The following is a 23,408-nucleotide window of genomic DNA, read 5'->3' on the forward strand; positions in this document are numbered from 1 at the left end:
TGGTTTTTTTTTACCTGAGACGAGCGCTAAGTCGCGTGGTGCCTTCAGTCCCGCCTCAGAAAGTCATGGAAAAATAGAAAAAAAAATTAAAATATATATATATACAAGGGGTGAGCTTGCCCGGCAATTAGCGAGCAGGATTTATCACGCCGAGAGGTTTTGGCGACCCGAGGCCGGGGAGGGCTCAGCGCTGACAGGGTTTTTGCCCGTGACAGGGCTGGGGGCCGCCGCCCCCCCCACACCTTTTCCCGCCCAAAACCCGCTCCCACACGCCGTCCCCTCGCCCACCCCCGCAGTCCCTCCGTGCACCGCCCGCCCTCCCTCCCTCCCTCCCCACCCGGGGCCGCCTCCCCTCGCTCCGCCGCCGGCCGCGGCGGCGCAGGAACCCCGCGGGCGACCGCGTAGGAAGCGCGCTCGGCCGCCGCCCGCCCGGCCGCCGCCGCCATGGCGGTGCGGAGCCGCGGCGCTTGGCGGCGGCGGCTGCTGGTGCTGCTGCTGCTGCTGCTGCTGGCGGGCTCCGCCGCCAGCCCGGCGGAGGAAGGCGGCGGGAGGCGGGAGGCGGCGGGCGGCGGGGAGCACGGCGAAGAAGCGGCGCGTCCTCACCACGATTCTTCGTACGGCACGTTCGCCAGCGAGTTTTACGACCTGCGCTACCTCTCCGAGGAGGGTGCGGCCGGGCGGGGAGCGGGGGCCGCCGCGGAGGGGAAGGGAGGGCCGGGCCGGGTGGGCTGCGGCGGCGGCGGCGGCGTTGGCGTTGTTCAGCACGAAGGCCAGCGCCCGCCGCCATTTTCCGCGGGCCTGTCCTCCTCCTCCTCAGGGCGCCGGGAGCTGAGGGGAGACCCGGGTGCCCTGCCCGACGGCCGGGTCCTCCCGCAGGGCTGCGGCGTTAGCGGTACCCCCCCCCCCCCCCCCTCCGGGCCCGGGCGTCTTCCACCGGGGAGCCCACGCCGGGAGGCAGAGCCGGAGCCGGAGGCCGCGGCTGGAACCCCGGGAGGGCTCCGGGGGTCCGGGCTTCGTCCCGTCCGGCGGTGGCTCGCCTTGCGATGGTGCAAAGCCGCTGGGGAAAAGCTTTCGGGGGTGCTGAGTTGAAAGGAGTGCTGGGTTTGGGGGGGGGGGGGGGGTGTTTCGAAATGCCGTGTGATGTCCTGAGTGGTGAGAAACGTGGCAGTCGTGGGGTTTGGGGTGGGTTTGGTTTTGGGTTTTTTTTTTTTTTTTGAATCTACGAACGGCGGAATGTTAGAACTCCAATTTTGTGGCTAGGCTGCGTTGACGACCGGTTGTTTGATGCATTCGAAAAAAAGGAAGAAGTGAGAAGATGGGGTGTCCCGTGACCGGTCTTTCAGTGATGCTCTGCCACAGGCTGCTGTGAAATTTTGCCAACTAAATATGTTCATGCTGGGTAATTTACCCAGGCCCCCGATACGGTCAATGGGGGCTGTAATTTGCAGTTTACAGCATACTTTCTCTCTCTGTTGGTATTGTCAGAAACCTGGGGAAGTGAATCAGGGCTCCCAAACGCTAAAGTTGTGTAGGTCAAACGTCTGTTTGCAGATGCTGTAACTAGCTGGAGTGTTTGTTTCCTATTCAATGAAGCACTTTCAGAGGACTTCCTAGTTTCACAACTAGCACTTTGGGTTTCAGTTGGCTAAGTAAAAGAACATCCTATTAAAATACCTGTGTTCATGCAACAGACACAAACTTCTACAAGCCGGGACAGAAAAGGTCTGTTTGCAAATGTTCACACTTTCTCTTCGGTGTACTATTGTACAGCAGACAGGGGATTGCTCGGAATCATGACTTTCCTTGTCCGGCTCTTCTGGGTCTTCCTTCACAAGTGATTGCAGGCCACACCTGCAGGCAATTCCCTGTTTTGATACTCTCTTACCTTTTACTGCCGTGTGTGTTTTATTTTACTTCTTAATGGAGGATGTATTATAAGGGCCTTTCGGTATCCATTCCCACAGCTCTGAACCTGGTGCCCTGCATTTATACTTAATACTGTCATTTATGGCGAAGGAGTTAGTCAGATTTAGTTCCCTTACGGACTTCCTGAGGGCACTAAGAATGCACACAAAGAGTGCAGTGAGCAGAGATCCCTAATTGTTAGTTGACTGCACTACTCCGTGTTCCTGCTGCCTTAAGTTAACTTTTGCCCTCGGTGTAGCAAAGCCATCCGCTGACATCCTTCTCCCTTCTTGACAAATGTAGGAAACCTGAGAAAATTTTTGTTTTCAGTTATCGGTGTTACTTTGATATCTGGATCCAGGACCATCTAAGCAAGGGATCGTGTACGTGACAAAGTAGTCCCTCATCTGAACAGCTCGGTTATCAGCAGACAAATTAAATGCTATTGGAACCCTTTCTCTTTAGTATTACTGCTTTTTATTCCTTGTATTTTATTTAGTAATGATTTATTCTGATCATACAGGTTACCCTTTCCCTACTGCTCCTCCTGTGGATCCATTCGCAAAAATAAGAGTGGATGACTGTGGAAAAACCAAGGGATGCTTCAGGTCAGTCTGAGATAAGAGCACAGATACCTTTATGTTTGCAAATGCTGACTGATTATATTGGAGACTATATCCATTGTAATAAATGTTCATTATTTAAGAACATACTTTGTAGTTATGGACTATACTATCTGAGGAAACTAGGTTATTTAAGGATATACATCATAGTTCTGGACCTACAGCTATTTCATGATTCTTGTATTTTCATGAAGCACTTACAAAAGCAGGGCTAGGAAGGTCAACAGAGTAACACTGTGCGTAATTAATTGCTTGCCGTACTGTTTAAATGCTATACATTCTTACACTGAAAGAGTAATAATTGCTAACACTTAATTAGTGGTACTTTGTGTATAGCATATTATATTATGTTTTACTGCCATTATACCAAAATGCATTCTTTTAGTTTTTTCTTGCAGGAACATAATGAAGTTCCATAGCAGGAAATTGTGAGGAAAAGTTACATGTATTCCAATTCCATTTAGGTATGGTAAACCTGGATGCAATGCAGAGACTTGTGACTACTTTCTAAGTTACCGTAGAATAGGAGCTGATGTTGAATTTGAGTTGAGTGCCGATACTGATGGCTGGGTGGCAGTGGGATTTTCCTCGGACAAGAAAATGGTAAGACATGTACAGTTCTTCATGTTGACAGTGTGCACACTTTTACAGGCTAGGATATAAATTGTTTATATTTGTTCTGCCAGAAACAGAGAATATAAGGAGAAACTGACTTGCTGAAAACACAGCACCATTCGGTAGCTACCCTGGAGGCAGAAGCCAGGCCCGCTGCCTCCCAGAAAAACTGCCTCATCCTTCCTAACGTGTCCTTTCCCTTCCTCTCTGAGCATTAAAACAGTATTTCAGTTCAGCTCTGAATGTCTGAACGTTACCAGCTTTTTGCCCTCAGGGATAAGCCAATTCACGTGGAAATGACCTGTTGTGCTTTATGTCAGTGTTACTTGGCCAAAAAGCACATCAGAAACTAAATAGCAAATAATTTTATTCTTCAGTAAATCAGCTGACTTTCAGTGATATAAATATGGCTTTCATGGTTAAACTTTCAAAATATTTTTGTTTCTTTCATACCTGTGTGCTGTTCCAGGGAAGCCACAAATGTGTGACAAAATGACTCCTGCTAATTTAAACATACATGCTCTAGGAAGCAGTCCTGTTTAAAATTTTTTGTTCTATCTCTCCTGGATTTTATTGGGTTTGGTCTTATGCTTATCCCTGTACTTACTTCCTCATTCAAAAGCTTCACTTTTCATTGTGTTTCAGTAAGCAAAACAGGAGCATGTACTGTGTGAAGTTTAAAAACCCTGAGCAATAGACGACTTATGCAAAGATGTTTTGTCTGTGGTCCTTGGTAAAATGTTTAGGATTAAAATGCAGTTCATAATGTAGGTGTTTGTATGCAGAAACACTCCTGAGTATATAAAACAATACTGAGCCTATGTCCTAATCACAAGCCAGAGGACAGGACTCTTTCTTGTACAGCTGTAAGCAGTAGTCTGAAAAAATACAGAATTTAGGCGTCCTGGGCTAGGACCCACAAAAATGAATGGGAAGTCTCACGCTGACCTAACAATGTTTTTATCAGACCCAAAATGAGAAATAGAAAGAAAATGTCAGGGCAGGTACTTTTCAGTCATTACCATATATGTTTTAATATGACACTGTAAATAAACACAATAAAGGTAGAAGTCTCTGTGTCCTAAAGAACAGCTCACATCACAAGAAACAGTTCATCTTTTTAATGTGTGAGGAACAGTTTTACAGCCAAATTTGGGGCAGAGTTTAGATGCCTGGAAATGCATGTACTCAGCGGGGTTTTCAAAGCAGCTCAGCACCATTTAAGTATTTGGCCCCAAGCTATCAAGGATCATAGTACCAGTTTGTAACTCTGATATACTGGCAGTAGGTCCCAGGGTCCCACTGCCTGCAATTCGTCAGCCACTTGGAAAGCAGGCCTTACCTTTCGTCCCAGGCACACCAAGCAGCATGTTAAGCCTCAGCTTCTGGTAAGAAGAATAAAGTAAGTGTAAAGTAAAAGGATTCGCTTCCAAATTTGCTGCATAGGTGATCTAATGCCCATCAGTCAGCTGGACTAAACCAGCTAGCATCTGTCTTCCTCTCTTGTTCTCCTGCTGACTTCATCCTTTTTCTTAACTTCCAGGATGTTTTGGTGTCCTGGGATGTGCAGGCTCTAATGGTAAAATGACTCTGGGTCAAAACAGCTTAGCTGTGAGAAGTGGGCTGTGCTTTGGAGGCCCTAATCAAAATGGTGTGGCCTGGATAGCTACAGAAGTTCAGGAGAAAAAAACTATTTTGTGTCCTCAATAGATTTTTTTTTTAACTCCTGTGACCTATTTCTTTGTCTCAAATAACATGCTTTTCCACTTGCAGGCTTTTGTGCCTAGGCAGGATTTGGTAATGTCATTCTGTTAATTGAGATTCGGAATGCTTTTTTCTTTCCTTTTAATTTTTTTCTATGAGAAAACAGCTTTATTTTTGCCTCTTTGTACTTAAGAATGAGGGATTTGTGCTCAGATGTATAGAAGTTAAACTTGGAAAATAAGTCATGGAGAGCAAGGATAGGCTCAAGACAGAAGCTGGAAAGGTTGCCTGCAGCAGCACCGAGGTGCAGAAACTGCTCAAGCATGTGTTTTTACCTAGTTGTCCCCTTTTTCCCACACTTCTGGCACACCTTTCACAAATCCACACAGCAATGTTCCCGGAGAGATGAAATGCACCCTTTTTCTCTCCTTTCCCTATAATAAAGAACTGAGAGATGATCGTGCTAGCAAGCATCATGTACTATCATCAGCACGACATATCAGAAAGACTAGTATTGGAGAAGTGGGGCCTGTATTTAATACGGCTCTGTGTTTTATACCACCTGTGGCAGTGGTGTTCAGTAAAATGCCATTCATCCAATTTGCACAGTGTTTTAATGGTTCTTGATACTAAAGCTTCTATGAGATAGTACTCCGAAAATTAATGCTAATCCCTGAGTGATGCAGTGCTCTACCACTTTGGCAGTGACCTTGAGGAATAGTTCTAGCAGCTGCTTTAATATTTCTACAAATGATCTCTACAAACAGTTGTCTCACACTTCCTTCTGTCCGTTGTTTCTTTGCTTGATTGGAATGCTTGGCAGCTGTTTATGCTGTGTAAAGAAGCACATACTGATTACTTTTTTTCTTGTATCTTACGGTGTTCTGTATTCTCTTACTACAAGCTGAACAGTTTTCATTTTCTCTTAAGAGATACAAGAAGTGGTGTTCCCTTAAGTGAACGTGAGAAGAGATTAGAAAAGACAGACTGCAATTTATGCTATTATTTTCCTGTATTTAGTAGATTCATCTCCTCTATTTTACTAAATTATATTGGTTTTCTGTCCATGATTTGATGCAGTGGGTTTTGTACACATCAGGGATTCAAGACTGCCAGTTTTTATGAAGCAGGGTCCCAGAACTTCACAAATTACAGAAGAAAACAGCCTTCCACTGATCAATTAATTATGTGATGTCAGGGTGATATCATGTCTTACAAATATGTTATATCTGTTAGGTAAAATAACTCTCGGAAAGATCCAAAAGAGAATTCAGAGTTAGTAAGGGTAAGTAAATATTACTATCCACTTTGTGCTTTTCAATCTGATTGAAGACACATGGTTAGGGAAACAAATTGTGTATATATAACTTTGAAAGAAGGAATGAGAGCCCCAGGTCTTGATTAGTTTTTATATAATTAAAATTATATACATAAATGAGGAAATGCTTTGTGACACTTTTGTTTTCCTTCTACCAATATGCTTTTACGGTGTAGGGAGGAGATGATGTCATGGCTTGTGTTCATGATGATAATGGAAGAGTCCGAATACAGCACTTCTATAATGTCGGTCAGTGGGCTAAAGAAATCCAGAGAAATCCTGCTAGAGATGAAGAAGGGGTTTTTGAAAACAATCGTGTAACTTGTCGATTCAAGCGTCCTGTATATGTTCCCCGAGAGGAAACCATCGTAGATCTGCACTTGAGTTGGTACTATCTGTTTGCTTGGGGTCCAGCAATTCAGGGTAAGTTGATTTCTGTGTTACTGACAGAACTGAGGTGCCAAAATGGATAAATGTCTTTCAATTACATTAGTCTTACTAGAGCCCCCTTTTTTTCTAATGAACTAAAATTCTGGCAGCGTGAGGCTTAAAAACAGATAAAAAGGTAGACAAGCTAAATAACAGAGTCCTACATGTCGTGTTTTCTCGGCTACATCGTTTTTACTCCCACTCCCCAAAGCTGAATTTAGAAGAACTTCATAACTAGAAGTTCTGATTTCCTTTGAAGGATGTTTATTGTTTACTTGAATTTCATTTCTCTTACTTGGAAGTTTAATTTCAGAAAGCAGAGAAATCACCTTACTCACTGACAGTGTAATATTGCATGCTCCTGTAGGTTTGAAAATTACTTGGCTGTCTACCTGTTTCTTTGGTAGACTTATAGAAAAAATGCATCTGACGTTATTTCTTTCTGCCCTTACCTGTTAAAGGTTCTATAACTCGTCATGATATAGACTCACCACCCGTATCAGAGCGTGTTGTCAGTATTTACAAGTATGAAGATATTTTCATGCCATCGGCTGCCTATCAAACCTTCTCTTCTCCATTCTGCTTACTCCTCATTGTTGCACTGACCTTCTATTTATTGATGGGAACCCCATGACCGATGGAAGATAGCAAGAATTTGTCAGTGGAAGTTTCTCAGGATGGACGGCTATACGGATGGACGATGCGTTTTTCTATTGGAATTTATATCACACCACCATCCTCATCTAGCTGCTTTTGAACATAGTTAGCTTCTCAGGAGAATGAAATAACCATCTCCTTTGAGTGGCAGAGTGGTGACAAATCATTTAAGAATAATCACTGAACACATAGGAGAATATTTTCAGTGTTGTGACTACTTGCTTAAAGAAAAGGAGACTTTTGTAAAATCAATGTGTGTGCGTGTGTGTGTATGTGTGTTTGGGAGGGGTGTCTGTCTGTATGTGTGTTTAGGTGAATTTAGTGATGGACACCTTATCAAATAACAAAATTGCCTTCCAAATTGCTCCCAAAAAGCAAATTTGGGAAAATATTATAATGCTGTTTGGTACTTCTGGAGCAGACAGCACAACTCCAAGTGCAGTTTCTGAACTTAAGATCCGGATACCGACACAGCAGTATAAAACCTGCCCTTCGGTAACGGACAGTTCTCCCTTTTTTTTTTTTAATATTTATCAAGGTTTACTTGCTCTGGTACTTTCCAAAACTAAACTTGCATAATCAAGCATTAATGTGGGTTGTTTTTTGTTTTTTTTTTTCAATGGAAAAGAGGTGATGAATGTCTGTCTTTATAATAGTAGAGTTTCAACAACCTTCTTGAAAGAAATGGCTACTTTTTTATGAGTGAGATATCAAGTTATTTAAACAAGGGGAGGGGAGAATACGGTAATGTAAATTCTCCATAGATAGGAAAAACAAGCATAAAACATACAGAATATAGAAGTTCCAACAAGCCATAGGACGTCCTCTCAATAGATTAAATCAATTCTTTTCTTTTTATGAAAAAAACAGTAATTTTGGTGACATGTAAATACGTTTTTAAGCAGTTGTGTAGTAGTATGAAGTAGTCTGTTTTTCTGTGTTGTATGCCTGTATATCCTGTTCACGTTAAAGGTGAATATGGGCAGCTGGTGTTAACTTACAAAGACATGGAAATACAATTGAGATTATTTGTAAGGAAACATAGAGATCAATGAGCAGAGCAGTATCTTTAGTTTCATCAAACCACTGCTGAAATGTAGTTACTGTGGAAAAAGATGAGCTAAAGAGGAAATACACTAGATTTTTTTTATCACCAAAAATATTACAAAGCTAAATATTACAGAAATGGAAAATGTCAAAATGTATTTATGAGCCACAGAATATTACGAAAAACTGAGTTCTTGTGGACAATTTCTGTTCTTCGCGTAATAGGGAAGTGTATGACACATGGCTACATGGAGCAGTCAAATGTGCTTAGATAAGGTTGCTCATTCACTTCCCAACTTGCATTAAAATTCCATTTCAATAGAATTAAAATTTAAATTGTGCCAAAGTTCTATCTAATGTGGTACGCTTGAGGACTCTGTAACATAGGATCTGGTAAAGTATGTGATAGATCTCCTTTCTATTCTCACTGCTGCACAGAGCGTAAAAAGATTAACTAGCTTTGCTGGATTTGCATCGTTATTCACAGACTGAAGTTTGTAGACTAATTTTTCTTAGGCTTGGCATTCTTCAAACCTGTGCTTAAAGTATATGAATTAGATTGAAAATGAATCCAAACGTTTTATCGCAAACACTTTATCCCTGTTTCAAAAGAAAGATTGTGTAGTAATATGTATTTTCATTGATGTCTTTAAGGGTTTGTTCACTTAAAGTTACTGGACTAGAGTTCAGGAGAGGGGTGAAGAGAAATTCAGAATGAAGTGAACTTTAAAAGTGCATATAGTAGCTTTATTTCCTATAAATTATTTCTCTTAAGTTGGATAGCCTACTCATCATCTGATGAAATATATAGTGGAGACCACCCAGTAAGGAAGATCTGCTTTGGTCCACCATGGCTGTGAAATTTAGCTTTAAGATTGGCTGAAGCAGATGGCTGAAGCCTGGATAATGAGTTTTATATTCAGCAACCAGGTGAAGTGAAGAAATCATTAGGGCAAATTCCTTCTCCTTTGTGCTAATTTGTAGGCAACTGAGATAGTGCAGTTCCTTCCCAGAGATCACAGCTATTTAAAGTAGCCTCAGGGTTGCTTTAGTTTATGGCCTTGTATTTACTATTTTAGTTTCAGGCATTTACCTGATTACCCACTAAAGGGCTAACCTAATAATTGAAAGGTACTGAAGTAGGATAGAAACCCATTTTGGCTCCTCTTTTCTTCTTTAATACAGTGCTGGGTTTAGGATAGCCTGGCTGGACCAGAGCACAGAGGTACATTAAAGACGACAATAATAATACCAAGGCAAACGTGCAACACCTGTAGAGCTGCTTCCCACCTATATGGAATCACACATGTTTAAAGTTCAGGCTCTACAGCAACAGCAAATTCAGAGCAGAGGCACAGCTGCTTAAGGCTATGTCTGCTGCAAAGTACAAACTGCTTCAGTCTTCAGCTGTACCCATGTTCTCAATTAGGGTAAAAAATACTTTTTTTTTTTTTTTTCCTTTTTCAGTTTACTTGTCAGTGTGCTGTCTGGTGTTTTTGTCATTGTATTTTTCTTTTGTTGAAGTATTAGCAGAAACATTCACTTCTATTAAAAATTTCACCCAAGCTTCCCAGTACTTAATTAGCACTGATTAAGTATTTCTAATCAAAGGGGTGGAAATAAAAGGCCGCAAGAAGCCGCAAAACAACCTATTCTTTGGCATTTCAACTGAGGGTTGAGTTTAGCACAGAGTTTGTCTGAGAGTTGCTCTTCAGAGTGGGAAAAGCAGGAACGTGAGATTCAAGTTGACAAACAAAGAAGGTACAAGTGTTTAGAAATTACTAGTTATGAAGAAATATGAGAAGAAAAAGGCCATTAGAGAAATGAAAAGGCTTTACCTCGGTGGTGTTTAACTTTGTATAATACTTGGTAAGTCTTAACATTTGAGTGGGTGTAGTAACTTGTCATGGAAGGCATTTTGGTTTTCATATGGTTTGTTTTGGTTTTTTTAATGTTGAAAAGCAGGATTGATCCCTGTTACATGAAGTTACTACAAAGTAACTTTCTTCAAAGTAACTTTTAAGTGATTATGGCATTTCAAATAGTTTTGGGATTTTTCTAATTAACAGGTACCAACACAAAGTAGAGGAAAAGGTCTCCTTTGGAAAAGGAGACAGACACTTCTTTCTCCAAATTAAATTACTCTTAGTTTCTTTATGGTGACTGCTAGCAAGCAGCTGTTAAAGAATACCTTTCCAATGTGCTTTTCTTTTGAGAATTACCTGCTGCAGGATGACCTAATACAGAGGCACAGAGTTTAGAAAGTGCATGTTTAGAGTATGGCGTCCTTTGGAAATTCAACTCTGATTATTACTTAGGAAGATAGGACTGGCAAAGACCATAAGGCATTAATTAACATCCTTGAATATGTTCTTTCCGTGCAGAACAAAATTCACTTGTGACCGTTGCTTGTTACGTTAACCATGTTATCGCCCTCTGCTTGCTCTGTCCATCTTAACTAGAATGTTTTATACCTAAATTTTATAAGTTAGTTGGAAGAGAAATCAGCTGCTTATATTTGTGACAGTGCCTATTGCAAAGGGACCCTTTTTTTGGACTGTAGTGTCTGACTGCTACCCTGCTACAAATAATAAGCTAGGCCCGAAATGACATTAATAATAAGTAGGATAGGAAAGAGAGAAAGAGAAGTGGAGAGGACAGACTTTCAGAAAGTCATTTTTTTCTTTGCTGGAATCAAATAACTATTTTTATGTACATGTGAGATACTCCTAAATGCTAATTGATTCCTCCCAAAAAAAGCCTAGCTGATTTGATAATGTCATTGGATACAGGGTGATGCTTTCTTCAGAATTCTATTATTATAAGGGAAATACTCTGGTTTTGAAAAAGAACATATCGATGAGAAAAAATTGAAATCCCTCTGTGGCCTTCCTGTCCTTCTTGATTGGTTCTGCAATACTTGGATAGCAAGAAAATAAACACTTGTGGCCTCCCTAATATGAGGAACCCCCACATTGTGTTAAAAGTTGTCAAAGCTGTGTTTGGCACTGACTTTTCCAGTCTTCAACATAGGGATTAAGAGAATGACTGCAGCATGGTGTACATCACCAAATCCCTTAAATATGTGTATCTCCTTTTGCCAAGCTGTGGATGGTGTTCTTACTGTGAGTGTTTTATGTCTAGTCTTCCTCAGAAAAGTACCATGCTCCTTGTCAGTAGCCTATGTCCTGTCGCTGTTTCCGCGGATGCCTTACGCTATTTAGGGAGGTGATCCTAAGAAGTCTTAGCCCAGCTGTGAAGAGGAGTTAGTGGGTAAGGAGGACTGACACACAGCTGTCTTCATGATTATCCAGGTTAGAAATCTGTGTCATTGATGATACTCCAGTTATCTGTAAGTAAATGACTGCTATAAGTTTAAGGGAAGATACAGGTCTCCCGATTTTTTGTCTGTCTTCTCCTTACTTTCCCATCCATCCAGTGCATCAGACATTTTTAAAGAAGGAAATTATTCTCCTTTTAGGGAATAGACCTTCTGTCTGGTCTTTCTGATCCCTTCAGTGTCCACTGGAAGTTTGCACCATGCTGTACTCTAGAGACAGAATTAAAGCTTGTAAACAAACTTCATAACTTTTATCAGCATTTAAATTGCATTTTGTGACTTCTTGGTTTGATGGAATGATGATGTGTAGCAGGTGTACTTCCCATGCCTTTTTTTTTTTTTTTTTTTTTTTTTTTTTTAAAACATCTTCAAATATTTCCCCAAAGAGAAGTATTTGGTAATAGCTTTAGGAGAAGGAAACGTGTACATCACAGAATTACAGAAAGGTCTACAATCACTTATTTTCAGAGATATCTATTGTGAGAGTCCTAGTATTTTATGCAAAGTGTAACTTCATATAGAGCCTTAGATTTATGATAGAAGTGGAAACACATTTAAATATTATGGTTGTTTCAGTGCTCCATGGAGCTGTGTACATGCATAACCTGCATGAATTGGCATCCTCTGTTTCAACTCTGACTCCACGGTGTGTAATGAACGGGCAAAGCAGTCTGCTTGGATGCTACACAGTGAGGCATCGGTGACCTCAAACAGTTTGGGATAGAAGAGTGGATAGACTGGTAGTAAGGCTGAAGGACAAGGAATGACTAATGGTTTTGGCATACTTCCTATTTTTGCACGAGTTTACATGTGGCAGAACACGTCTGGCGCTTTTTATGAGAAGCAAATATGATTTGATGTGAATAGAAGGAACAGAGTCTGACTTTAATGAGAATTTAGCTTTTATGCAGGTCCTAGTTGCGTAAGGGCTCACGTGAGCACAAGGTCAGACTGTGCCTCAAGATGCGTACTCCCATGAAACTCCAAGGTAAGAGCTAGAGGCTTGATCTTTCCTTTGGAGGTACGAAAACCTGTCAAGACCCTGTAGACAGTAATGACAGTCGGCTGCTGCGCATGTACCTGCTCACTGGCCATTTTACGAACTACTGCCGCAGCAGTTGGAGTATCAAAAGATGGAGGCTCTACATCTTTTCTTAATAGCTTTCATTGTACATTGTCTATTTCCCGAATTAAAATTTCATTATCGGTATTTCTGTAGTGATGTGTTAGGGCCTAATGCAGCTCTCCCACAGCCTGCCCAGCACAGATATGGATCTAACTGGGAGGCTTTAAAGAAAATTTCACTTTCCTGAGTACAAAAACTAATCAAAACAAAACAATTTGTATTTATTGACAGTATGTCAACTTTTCACCACATCTTTACTTCGTATCTAGTTATTTCTGTGCAATTTACATGTTGAGGTATCTGATTTTTGCAGATACAGAGTAAGATCTAGGTAAACCTTCCTTTTCTAAACCTATTTTATTAGTATGAAATAATCACTTATGTAACCTCCATTTTATTTTTTTTTTAATATTTACAGTGGGTTTGCTAAAATTATGTATGCTTGAACTTGGTTATTTAACTTATCTAATTTGGGCTCAGATAGTGAGGCAAAACCGGTGTAATTTCTAAATGTCAAGAAGGACGTATGCAGCTTGTGGAGCCTGATAAGTGTGAAAAAGCAGGCTGAAAAGACATTACTTGCTTTGAAAATCTGTGATTTGAGTTGGCAATAGCAATGAATCTGCTGTAAGGAAAGGGGCAGATTTTTTTTTTTTTTTTTCCTTGGGTTGCTAAGTAGTTTGAATTGCATTCATAGAATATCTGAAGTAGGAAGGGACCCATAAGGATCACTGAGTCCAACTCTCTGCTCCATGCAGGACTACCTAAAACTAAACCATACGACTAAGAGCGTTGTCCAGACGCTCCTTGAACTCTGACAGGCTGGGTGCCATGACCGCTTCCCCGGGGAGCCTGTTCCAGGGACCGACCACCCTCTCGGTGAAGAACCTTTTCCTAACGTCCAATCTGAACTGCCCCCGCCGCAGTTTCGCAGTCATTCATAACTGTGGCTTTTGTCCTACTTCCGTGTTTCTTATCTAAGTAGGAATGTTCTTGCAAACCAATGTGAGGTTGGAATACGTGCAGGACTTCATGGCCCCTCTTTTAGAATAGCTGCTGCTCCGTATAGGCTCGTTTTGATCTGCAATGAGAGGCTATTTAGGGATGTCCTTACAAGGTGAACTTTTATATGGTGCTCTTAAGAAACTGTCTGTAAAGGTGTTGTAGACTTTATAGACTGGAGTGTTACAGAATTAGCTGGTAGCAGTACTTTTCTGAGCTGTTTCTAAGTGATACTTACTTAAATTCATGTTTACATTTTTAAAGAAGTAATTGGATTTTTCAAAAGTGCCAAGCAGCTGCAAATCTTTTATGGCTCCAATGCCTACTCAGGGCAGTGAACATTTTATGGCAAATAGTGATTGCAACGTGTTGCCCAATATAGTTTCACATCTCTCTCTCAAGCTTGACATCACTGAGTTCAATTTCATAAGAAGGTGTTAGTAGAAGATTAAATAAGGGAACAATTCACTTAAGTTGTGTGCCAAGGAATAAAAATATTCTTGCCGAATTTTTACAGCAGTGATCTGCAAAGTTTAGATTAATGAAAAATATTCTTCCCAGAATTAATATTTGGGCAGTGCAATTTTGCTGAAGGTATTTGTGTGTGTGTGTGTGTAAGTCTGAGAATTATACAAGAGAGTTTAAAAACAAAAGGCTAGACTCTGCTTTGGGGACAAAAGAAGACAAAACACAGAATCCTACATGTTCCGTGACTCCTAGCTGATTTTTGATAGGCAGAATGATCCAGAATATAAAGAAACCCGAGATGTGACCTGCTAGGGTATTATGTTTGCAGTGTTTATATACTCACCTTCTGTCACCTTCTTCGGTACGAAAATTAGCCTCAGATTAGTCTTTTTACAGTGTTATTTTCAATTTTTTTCCAAACTGGAGGATAAGTTCAATAAGTCAAGAAAATACTGTCATATAGAGTATTAGGATAATAGGAACGGAAGTACAGATGCCATATTTAAATCTAGAAGGAAAAAAAAAATCTTATTTAAGCCCCAAAGATGATATCTGCGTCTGAAATATTGGACTGCTCACATATAAAAGCAATGATTTCTTTTTCAGTTTTGCACAGTTGGTGCTATGAAACCAGTGATAAACACTGAAATAGAAAAAACTACCACAACAGATTTTCTCTAAAGCTGGAAGTATCATTCAAGTCTTGACACAGAGTCTCAAAGATGAAATTCCAAACCTATTAACTCATTAGAAAAATGAAATGGTGGGACCCTGATATTTGTGTGTCACGTCCCCAGCCTTTTAGACAGATACATTTTGTTAGCATATTTGAAGTATCATGAGTTCTTTTTAGGTGAAGAGAGATGCCTGGTATGCCTTGTTTTTTCTGATTAATATATCCTGAGGTCTAGCTTGCTTTAACCTCTTTGCAAGTAAGCAGGCTGTCGTAACTATGTTAACTCTTGCTACTTGTTTTGTATTACATGAAATGTAATGGTTGAACCTGAAATGTCATCTCTACCTTTTGACTTTGTTCAGCGTTCTCAAGACTAATACATAGATAAAACATACAAATAAGCAACTTGTAACTATAGTGTTAAGTGGTGTTCTGCATTCTTTATGCTAGGCTCCATTCTGTATGCCAATACCCAGCATCCATGTGAAGTCAATGAGCATTTGGTCGGGTAGGAGCACAGGACTGGGGTTTTGTAGTCCAGAAGTAATCATCAAACTTCTTTGTATTTATGCACTAGTCTTTTCAGAAAAATAACACTGAATGAATACATAATGAAATTATGGTGACCTACAGGTCTCCTTTACAATCAGTGCATGCCCTAAAATACTGCTTTGTAACATCTGTTTTATACTAAATGTCGGTGTTCAAGTGAGCCTTGTTAGATATTTGAGTGACAGACAACAATATTTATAAATCTGTTACAATAAATGCCTTTTTAGTCTAAGAAAATGTGTGGTATGGCCTTTATAAAAAGGGAAAAAAAAGGTCTCTGAGGCTAAAGAAGTCTCTGTTGTTGCCTTGTGTTAACAATTCCTTCCTGTGCCATGGGCTTGAATTTATTACCCTGAGTAATTCTGTTTAAGTCAGTGAGGCTGGTCACAGTAGTGAATTAACAGATGTGGGGGATTACTTCTTTTTTTTCTTTCACCATCAGAATCGCAGTGAAGCTGTAAATAAATCTAATAATCTGTGTGTTAACAAAGTATTAACTCAATGGTCATGTAGTAAGTAGCTTGTAGAGGTTCCTGTGGTGACTTCTATGCTGTGTTTTTTGTGACCTATTTGATGCAACTGTAATCAAGCTGCCAGTATTACAAATTTGGGTGTTCTTTATCTACTGTCATTGCTGCCCTATTGCTTGGCCAGGCAGAGCAGCTCCTGAAGCAGTCAGAAGAGCCTTTTACAGAAAAGAAGAAAATGAATTTATATTAGAGATTGGCAACAGAGAGGAGGAAGTCTCATGATACTCGGTGAGCAAAAGCAGCTGTAGAAGTCTCTCAAACAGGGGTGTTTCAACTTCTGAGATCTCTCAGGTTTGACCAGGTATTTTAGCTCCTTGCTGGTGGACTGAGAGCAAGAGTTGGCTCAAGGCACCAAGGAATGTATTGTGTTTACACTGTGTGCTCTGTTTTTTGTGTTTGTAGTATTGCTACCCTGTAGCTGCAGGCTGCAAGAAAGGTCGCATCTCGTGTGTGTCAGCTACTTGTGCACTATCCAAGTGATCATGATCAATAGAGGCCTCAAACAGACTCAACAGAGGGTCTTAAAATATATTCTGTTTGTCTTGTGCCACGTAACATTTGACAGATTGGTAAGGCATTTTGTCACAAGCCTGACGAAGCCAAAATATTCTTCTGTTACTCAGATCTCTGTATATCCAGCTCTTGTTCCACGCACACAGCTGCCATGTGGGCTAAACCCTGCGAGATAGTGCTCTGGATTTTGTTCATCCCAAGGTCTTACTGGTGCTGTGTTTTGCATGCTGGTCCACTGAGTGAACATCTTTGGTGCTATTGACTGCTCTGCCTTACGACCATGCATTTCATTCGCCTTGTGAACTGAACAAAATTAATAGTCGTCTATGTGAATCATTCAAGTATAGCACTGCTGATAATACCATATACTTTAACTGAGATATTGAACAAAGTTGTTTCTGCAGTAAAGTCAGTCACTGCTATAATCACTGGGTACAAACAGAGCCGGTATTTCCAAGAGCTGTTTTTCATTTTCTTTTTACCACTATTTTGTAAATTACATTTAATTTGGATTAAATTAGCAGTTGATCTGCATAAAAGATTAATTTTTTTTCTTTAGCCCCAAATAGAAAGGTATGTGCTGATGACCTAAAGTTTATATCTTAATGATGAACTTTAAAGATTACATCTTTTTTTAATTTGGTCCTGCTACTGTTGAAACTATAGTAGTTTATGTCGAGTATTTTTCATTCATCTGAAGAGGATATTAAACTGAGATGAATTAATGAAGTGAGATTAACCTCAATGGAACGTTCACAAATGTTCAGTAACACAGGTTAAAACAAACAAGTTGTTTCTCAAGCAGGGATAGAGAGTTATTTTCTAAATACACAGGCCAATGCTGACACCTTGTGGCTTTGTTACTGAGTTATTTCATAGTTTCATGTGGTTATTTCGGGTGTAAATCATGATGAACTTGCTGTTGCCAGCGTTGTCTGTCTCCTCTGCTTCCTGGCCACCTCAGTACCCAGTATTTTGGTATCACATGTAAGACAGCTTTGGGCTGTGTTGACTGCACATCGAGTGAATAAGAACTAGGGGTGTCTGGGAGCTCTGGGAGGGGACTCAAACAGCTTCAGTTCAATGCACAAAATCACGGGTGCTAGTGCAGAAGCAGATGATAGCAGTTACGAGCTTCTCTCTTACTAGTTATGCCGCATTTTATATTTCCCTCTACATAGGAGAGCACCGAGGACTCTCAATACTTGGCACGTGTACTTTTAGGCACGCACACGTTTTCTACATTGACACAAAAGCCTTCCTTTGCTGTCCTCTTCACCCTTGAAGAATTGCTGGCAGCAAAACTACATCCAAAGGGACTGTTGGAGAATTTCTGGTAGTATAGGACCCTGAGGTGCACTGTTTATCTATGGCCATAAAAATGCCTAAACCACAGTTTATCAGTGCAATTTATACCTAAATGGGCATCTAATCTAAAATCACATAACTTTTCAAGTCTTAACAAAACCAGCTGTTAAGGCTGCAGTCGCCATTTGAGATCTGTTGTGGAATTAAGTTTCCAGATCTTGAGGTGTGTCTTGTGAAGATCACGCATCCTCCCTCAGCTGTTACCTCAGAGATTGTTTTCTGATGTTTATAGTCATGTCCCTGTTCTTAAGTGTTCGTGCTGTGGTAATACAGGAGTTAGAAATCTTTACTGCGTTGTGGGTTTGTTGTTTGGGGTTTGGGTGCTTTTTGTTGTTGTTCTTAATTTTATTTCTGATGTGTTTAGTTGTTTATAATGAATAGTGAAACACAGAACTGGAAAGGAAAGGTTTTCTACAGTAGGGACCAAGTTGTTCATAATGAATAGTGAAACACAAAACTGGAAAGGAAAGGTTTCCTATAGTAGGGACCGAATCTTCAGTTTATGTAAATCAGTATTTATAGCTTCACTCAAGTCAAAGAGGTGACATTAATTTCTATTCCTGAAGAATGTGACTGCCTGAGTCTGTTAAGAAAAATCAAAGGAATAAGGATGTGCCTATAAGGTTTGATTTGCTGGCATCTCTATTTATCTAACAGGAGGATTTGTACTCTCAACTCCCCCCCGTGTAAATCTTAATTGACACTTGCTAATTGAACTTTAATACAATAAATGTATTATAATGAGCCATTAGAGTCTCTTTTTTGGCATGCTTCCTCCTCTCTGCAGGAACCGAAGAGAAAAGGTTCAGATAGCGATGCATGCTTGTTACCTATTTCAACACCCTCCCAGGAGGCAGATCTATCTGATCAAAGAGCAGTAAGTGACAGTATCGTTTTAAGGTGCAATAAAAGCTTCTCTCGTGGACAACTGCTTGTAATGCCTCATCACCATCAGGATCAAATGAGATACCTGTAGGTCTATAAATGCCTCCACTGCACGAAATTAAAGCACTCTGTCGAACCTGCACGTGATCTGTTCAGCAAAGGAAAACAAGGGTCTGCAGGAGCCAAGGGAGACCTTTGTAAGCACGAACGTGCGTGTAACTGGCAGGAAAGGCTTTGCAGCACGGACAAGTCAGGACTGCAGTGCAAAAGCTCTAGGAAACTGTCTGGGCCCAGTCCCACCTACAGCCGTAGGATGCAACACGGTTACAGGAAGCGTGTGGAAAAACCTCTACCTTTCCTCCTCGGGATGATGATAGGGATAGGTCTCACCTATAGTCTGTTGCCTTTGGATTGCTCTGCCTTCTTAAAAGTTGGGCTATGAACAGTTGTGTTCCTGTTTTTAACTTGCAAAACAATTGTGCTCAGGGTAATTGCAGCTTTTAGACATCTGCATCGTCCAAGAAACGCTCCACTGAAGTCCTGGTGGACACAAATCTTCCATGAAGTTACATAATGTTAAACTTGTGTGTAAATCCTAAAAAGGAGGAGGAAAAAAAAAATCAAATTCCAGTATCTATGCGCTTCTTATGTGTTCAGAGGTATGCAGCCTCTGTAATATGTTGTGGAGGATATGCTGCATCTCTCTTTCAGAAGAAAGAGGAAGATCCCTCTGCGGGGTCTATGGCAGCATTACCAACAGCTTTAGTACCTGCTCAGGGGTTGTGTTAAGCTGTGAAAGGACAACTGTTTGAGTAGCACAGTGGCAGCACTAAGCTAGCTCAAATGTCAGGGATTCCAGCCCTCACAAAACTTGCTCAGATGCAGCATATTTATTATAGAGGCATTTAGGGCACCTGTAAAATGTTAGCCGTCGCCCTCGTGCAAGGACACCGAGGTCTGGAGTATGCCAGATGCAGGAAATTAGCTCCTCCCTGGATTATTTGCAAGAAACATTTGGTGCAACATAAGGTCACAAATGCCAGGTCAAAAAAAACCCGCACAGAGCAACTACTTTTTCAGTGGGCCTAATTCCCAGTAAAAGCGCAGATGCTTCGTCGTTCAACAGTTTGATGCCAGAGCGCGTTCAGACAAGACAAAAATCCTCCGCCTGGTCTAACTGGTCTCGCTCTCCACCGCGCAATGACGCTGCAAATTTCCGAGTATTTCCCCGTTTCCAGAGACGAAAGCCGCGGGAGAGCCTTTAACGGAGCCGCAACAGGTCTGCGCTGCTTGGGTGGGGATGAGGGCCTGCGGGGCAAGCCGCCGGCCTCTTTCGAGCTCCGGCCCTTGGCAGCCGCCTTCAGGAAAAGTAACGAAGGCGCTGGGAATAACCCCCGCGGGATAAAGGGGCCTCCACCACACACACACACACCCCCTCCCCGCACGCCGCGGGGAGGAGCGCGGCCGCCGGCTCTCCTCGCCGCAGAACTACATTTCCCAGCACCCTTCCCCGCCGGGCCGGGTGTACGGCCGTGCCCGGAGCCGCTCGGCGGTACTACAGCCCCCAGCAGCCCCGGCCGCCTACCCTTCGCCTGAGGCGGCGGCTGCGCGTCGGCTCCTGTCAGCGGCGGCCGTTGCCCGGCGCTGGGCGGGAGAGGGCGGGCGCTATGGCTGACAGCGGAGAGCCCCCGGCGGCTCCCGCCGAGGTCCCTCCGGGCTCGCCGGCGCAGAAGCGGCGGCCGGGCGGCTCCTCCAGCGCGGGTGCCGCCGGGGCGGAGGGCCCGGCGGCGGCGGCGGCCGTGCCGAGGCTGCCGCTGGGCGGCCCGGCGGGGATGTCGCTGCCGCGGCTGGAGAAGCCGATCAAGCAGGCCTTCTACAACACGGGAGCGCTGCTCTTCGCGGGGCTGTGCTGCGGAGCCGCCGTCCTGGTTTACTTCATCCTGGAGGCCTTCCTGCGGCCGCTGCTCTGGGCCGTGCTCTGCGGCACCTTCCTGCACCCCTTCAAGAGCTCCCTGACGGCGCTGGGCCGCCGCTGGCTCGGCCGCCTGCACCGCTCCCGCACGCCCGTCCTGCTGGCCGCCCTCCTGCTCCCCATCTGCTTCGCCAACTACGGGGTGGAGGCGCTGGGGGAGCAGGTGCTGCGGCGGCGGCGGCTCCTGCTGCTCCTGGGAGCCGGGGGACCGCTGCTCTACGGGCTCCACTGCCTGGGCAGCTCCCTGGGCGTGCAGGTGCTGCTGGCCCAAGCCGCCTGCCTCATCTGCCAGGGGCTGGATTACTTCAGCAGCCAGTGGGTGAGCGCCCGCCTCGGGCGGGAAGGGCGGTTGGGGAGCGCGGGCTGAGGCGCGGCGCCGGCCGCCATCTCACTTGTTGCGGGGCGGCGGCGGCGGCGAGGCTCTGTGGAGGCAAAGGTTTAAAACCGTAAAATCGCCTGTTTGAAGTCGCCTTTTGCTGTTTTCTCTTCTTTCCTCCCCGCCGCCGCGCTAAAGGGCGCAGCAGTTCATTCTCCTCACAGCACCGGGCTGTGGCGGGGAGCAGGGGGTGCCGGAGCTAACCGCCGGCTGTCAGGGCATCGCGGTGGTGGAGGGCGAACCTTGCCTTCGCTGTAAAACCGTGTGTAAAATACCTTCGGAAAAGGTCCCGAGTTATCACCCGCGGCGTGGGGAGGTGCTCTGGATCATGCAGGGAGTGCAGCAGAAGCAGACGGGTTTTCTCCGGCGGTGTTTCGTGGCCGTAGTTTGGTCATGCCCCAGTTTTGAGGTGCTGTGAAGTCAAAGGTAATTCAGGGGAGGTCTTGGGCAAACATCGGCTCTGAGCTGCGAGGTGTGTCCTCAGTGTTGTGAAACAGCAGTTCAGCTCTGCAACTGACTTGGGGGGGAAAGGCGTCTTAAGGCGTGTTTCTCAGTGTACTGGTTTTTTCTTTTTTTTTCCTTCTCAAAGTATCATACGGTGCAAACGCAGTTCAAACAGTAAAAAGTAAAGCTGTCGATTTAACTTAACAAATTTCTCTTATGGTAATAAAGATTCTGGGAGACTACTCTTTCCTGTGTTTTCAGTAGGTAGACTAGTTAAAACCTCTGGCAGAACTCAATTTCACTTTGTTAGTTATAATTGAAAATGCAAGAAATACTACATAATCTCAAGTAAATGGGTGTGTCGAAGCACAGAAGATCAGTAACTTGTACTTATTAGATACTGATGTACGATTGGCATGCTCAGATTGCCTAGTGTCAAAGACTTTCTTTAGGCTGCTCTAGTTTTCTAAACAAACAAAACAACCGCGCCCCCCCACCGCCACCTTGGGTGGAAAATGACATGCACAATTGGTTTAATGGGCATATACGTGGAGATGAAACTGAAGAACTGCCTAAAACTGATCTTATGTGGGCAAGAGAGAGAAACTGTCAAGAAAGAAAACAAGCCACCAAGCTTGTCCCGGCTTCTGATTTTGAATTACACATATTCTTTGAATACAAGTTTTATTCCTTTGGTGGAGCCGGTGCATGCTGCTATCTCAAACACAACTTCAGAGGTACATACCAGAAACAAAAAAGTCATAGTTCTCCTGAATGTACTGATGAAGGATATTTGAGCTATTTCTAGTGTGAATAGGATGGATTGGAGAATGTGTTTTGTCTCTTGAAGGTGAACGTTGGAAGAAGAGATTTTCTGGGCTTTCTATTCTGAAGTGTTGTCATACGCTGGAAAACATCAGGGGAGATGTGTTTCTGGTCTGTTTTGTCCTCAGAAGTATAATTAAGACTGAGTAGATAGGTAGAGACAGTCGCTCTATTTTTATAAAAAGGCAAGATACACCCATCTTTACCTTCAACTGAGCAGTGGAGAACATAAGCATGGCTTGGTACTGATGGGAAGTTTTGATTAGTTGCCACACAATTTACCTGATAAGCTTAAGACTTCCCTTTGCACTGGCCTACCCATTTTATTTTTAACGAATCGGCGATATTGCTACACTAACCGACTTCGCTAAGTCCGGTCCTTTATCAAACTTAGTTAATTAAGCTATACTTACACTGGGTAAGTATAAGGGTACTGAGGGAAGTTGCACCAATATAACCTCATAACTATGGTCGTAATGCACTGCTGGATGTCTGTGCGTGCTCAGTGCAATTTTGTTTAGCAGTCTCTGATGCTTTGTTTTGCACCGGTGTTTCTGATATGACACTCGTGTTCATTGAAGTGCTGTAAGATTTTAACTGGCCAAAAGGTAGTAAGCTCCCAGGACTCTTCTGACTTGAGTTCCTTGGGAAGATTTTGGGTTCATGTCAAAATAACTGACCAGGGACTTCCTTAAGCAAACCAGTTGCCGTAGCTTTCTGTGCAAGTTGCCTGTGTCTTTTTCTGGGGCCCTATGTGAGAAAACTCTGGGGCTTCCCTTTGTAAGTAACCTCAACTCAGCCTGGCATCATCTGTACACTTTACAGTGTTTTCCTATTCCAGTTTCTTGAATTTTGCTGCTACCGGATTTGTATTATCTCAGAGCTGTAGCAGGATAACTTAATTTTATCCATGCTGCGGAGGAGCCTTGAGCTGGATCAGTTCGTAGTATCTGCTTTAACTTCAGTTAAGCATTTTAAAGCCGTTTAATTGCCACGTTATATTGTAGGACTCTGTTTACACGTGTACCGTCTG

The 23,408-nt window shown here is 42.8% G+C and overlaps 2 protein-coding genes across 4 annotated transcripts in view; both read left to right on the forward strand.

Annotated features, from left to right (window-relative positions):
* The first annotated feature begins 301 nt into the window (after nucleotides 1-301).
* On the forward strand, nucleotides 302-18,617 carry FRRS1L (ferric chelate reductase 1 like). The gene is made up of 5 exons (XM_030011086.2): nucleotides 302-667; nucleotides 2,429-2,513; nucleotides 2,993-3,131; nucleotides 6,342-6,588; nucleotides 7,056-18,617. The coding sequence occupies exons 1-5, from the start codon at nucleotides 445-447 to the stop codon at nucleotides 7,226-7,228; spliced, it is 867 nt and encodes a 288-aa protein (XP_029866946.1). The 5' UTR covers nucleotides 302-444; the 3' UTR covers nucleotides 7,229-18,617.
* Nucleotides 18,618-20,368: 1,751 nt separating this feature from the next.
* The window catches only part of TMEM245 (transmembrane protein 245), an 87,294-nt gene continuing 84,254 nt past the window's right edge, over nucleotides 20,369-23,408 (forward strand). For 2 of the 3 annotated variants that reach the window (XM_030011083.2, XM_030011084.2), the window contains exon 1: nucleotides 20,372-21,049. In XM_030011083.2, coding sequence (XP_029866943.1) covers nucleotides 20,426-21,049 — 624 coding nt within the window. In that variant the 5' untranslated portion in view covers nucleotides 20,372-20,425. Of the gene's footprint in view, nucleotides 21,050-23,408 lie in introns of all 3 variants that reach the window. The other variant, XM_030011085.2, reaches the window with a different exon arrangement.

This window comes from Aquila chrysaetos, chromosome 4, assembly GCF_900496995.4.
Source record: "Aquila chrysaetos chrysaetos chromosome 4, bAquChr1.4, whole genome shotgun sequence".
NCBI classification, from domain to species: Eukaryota; Metazoa; Chordata; class Aves; order Accipitriformes; family Accipitridae; genus Aquila; species Aquila chrysaetos.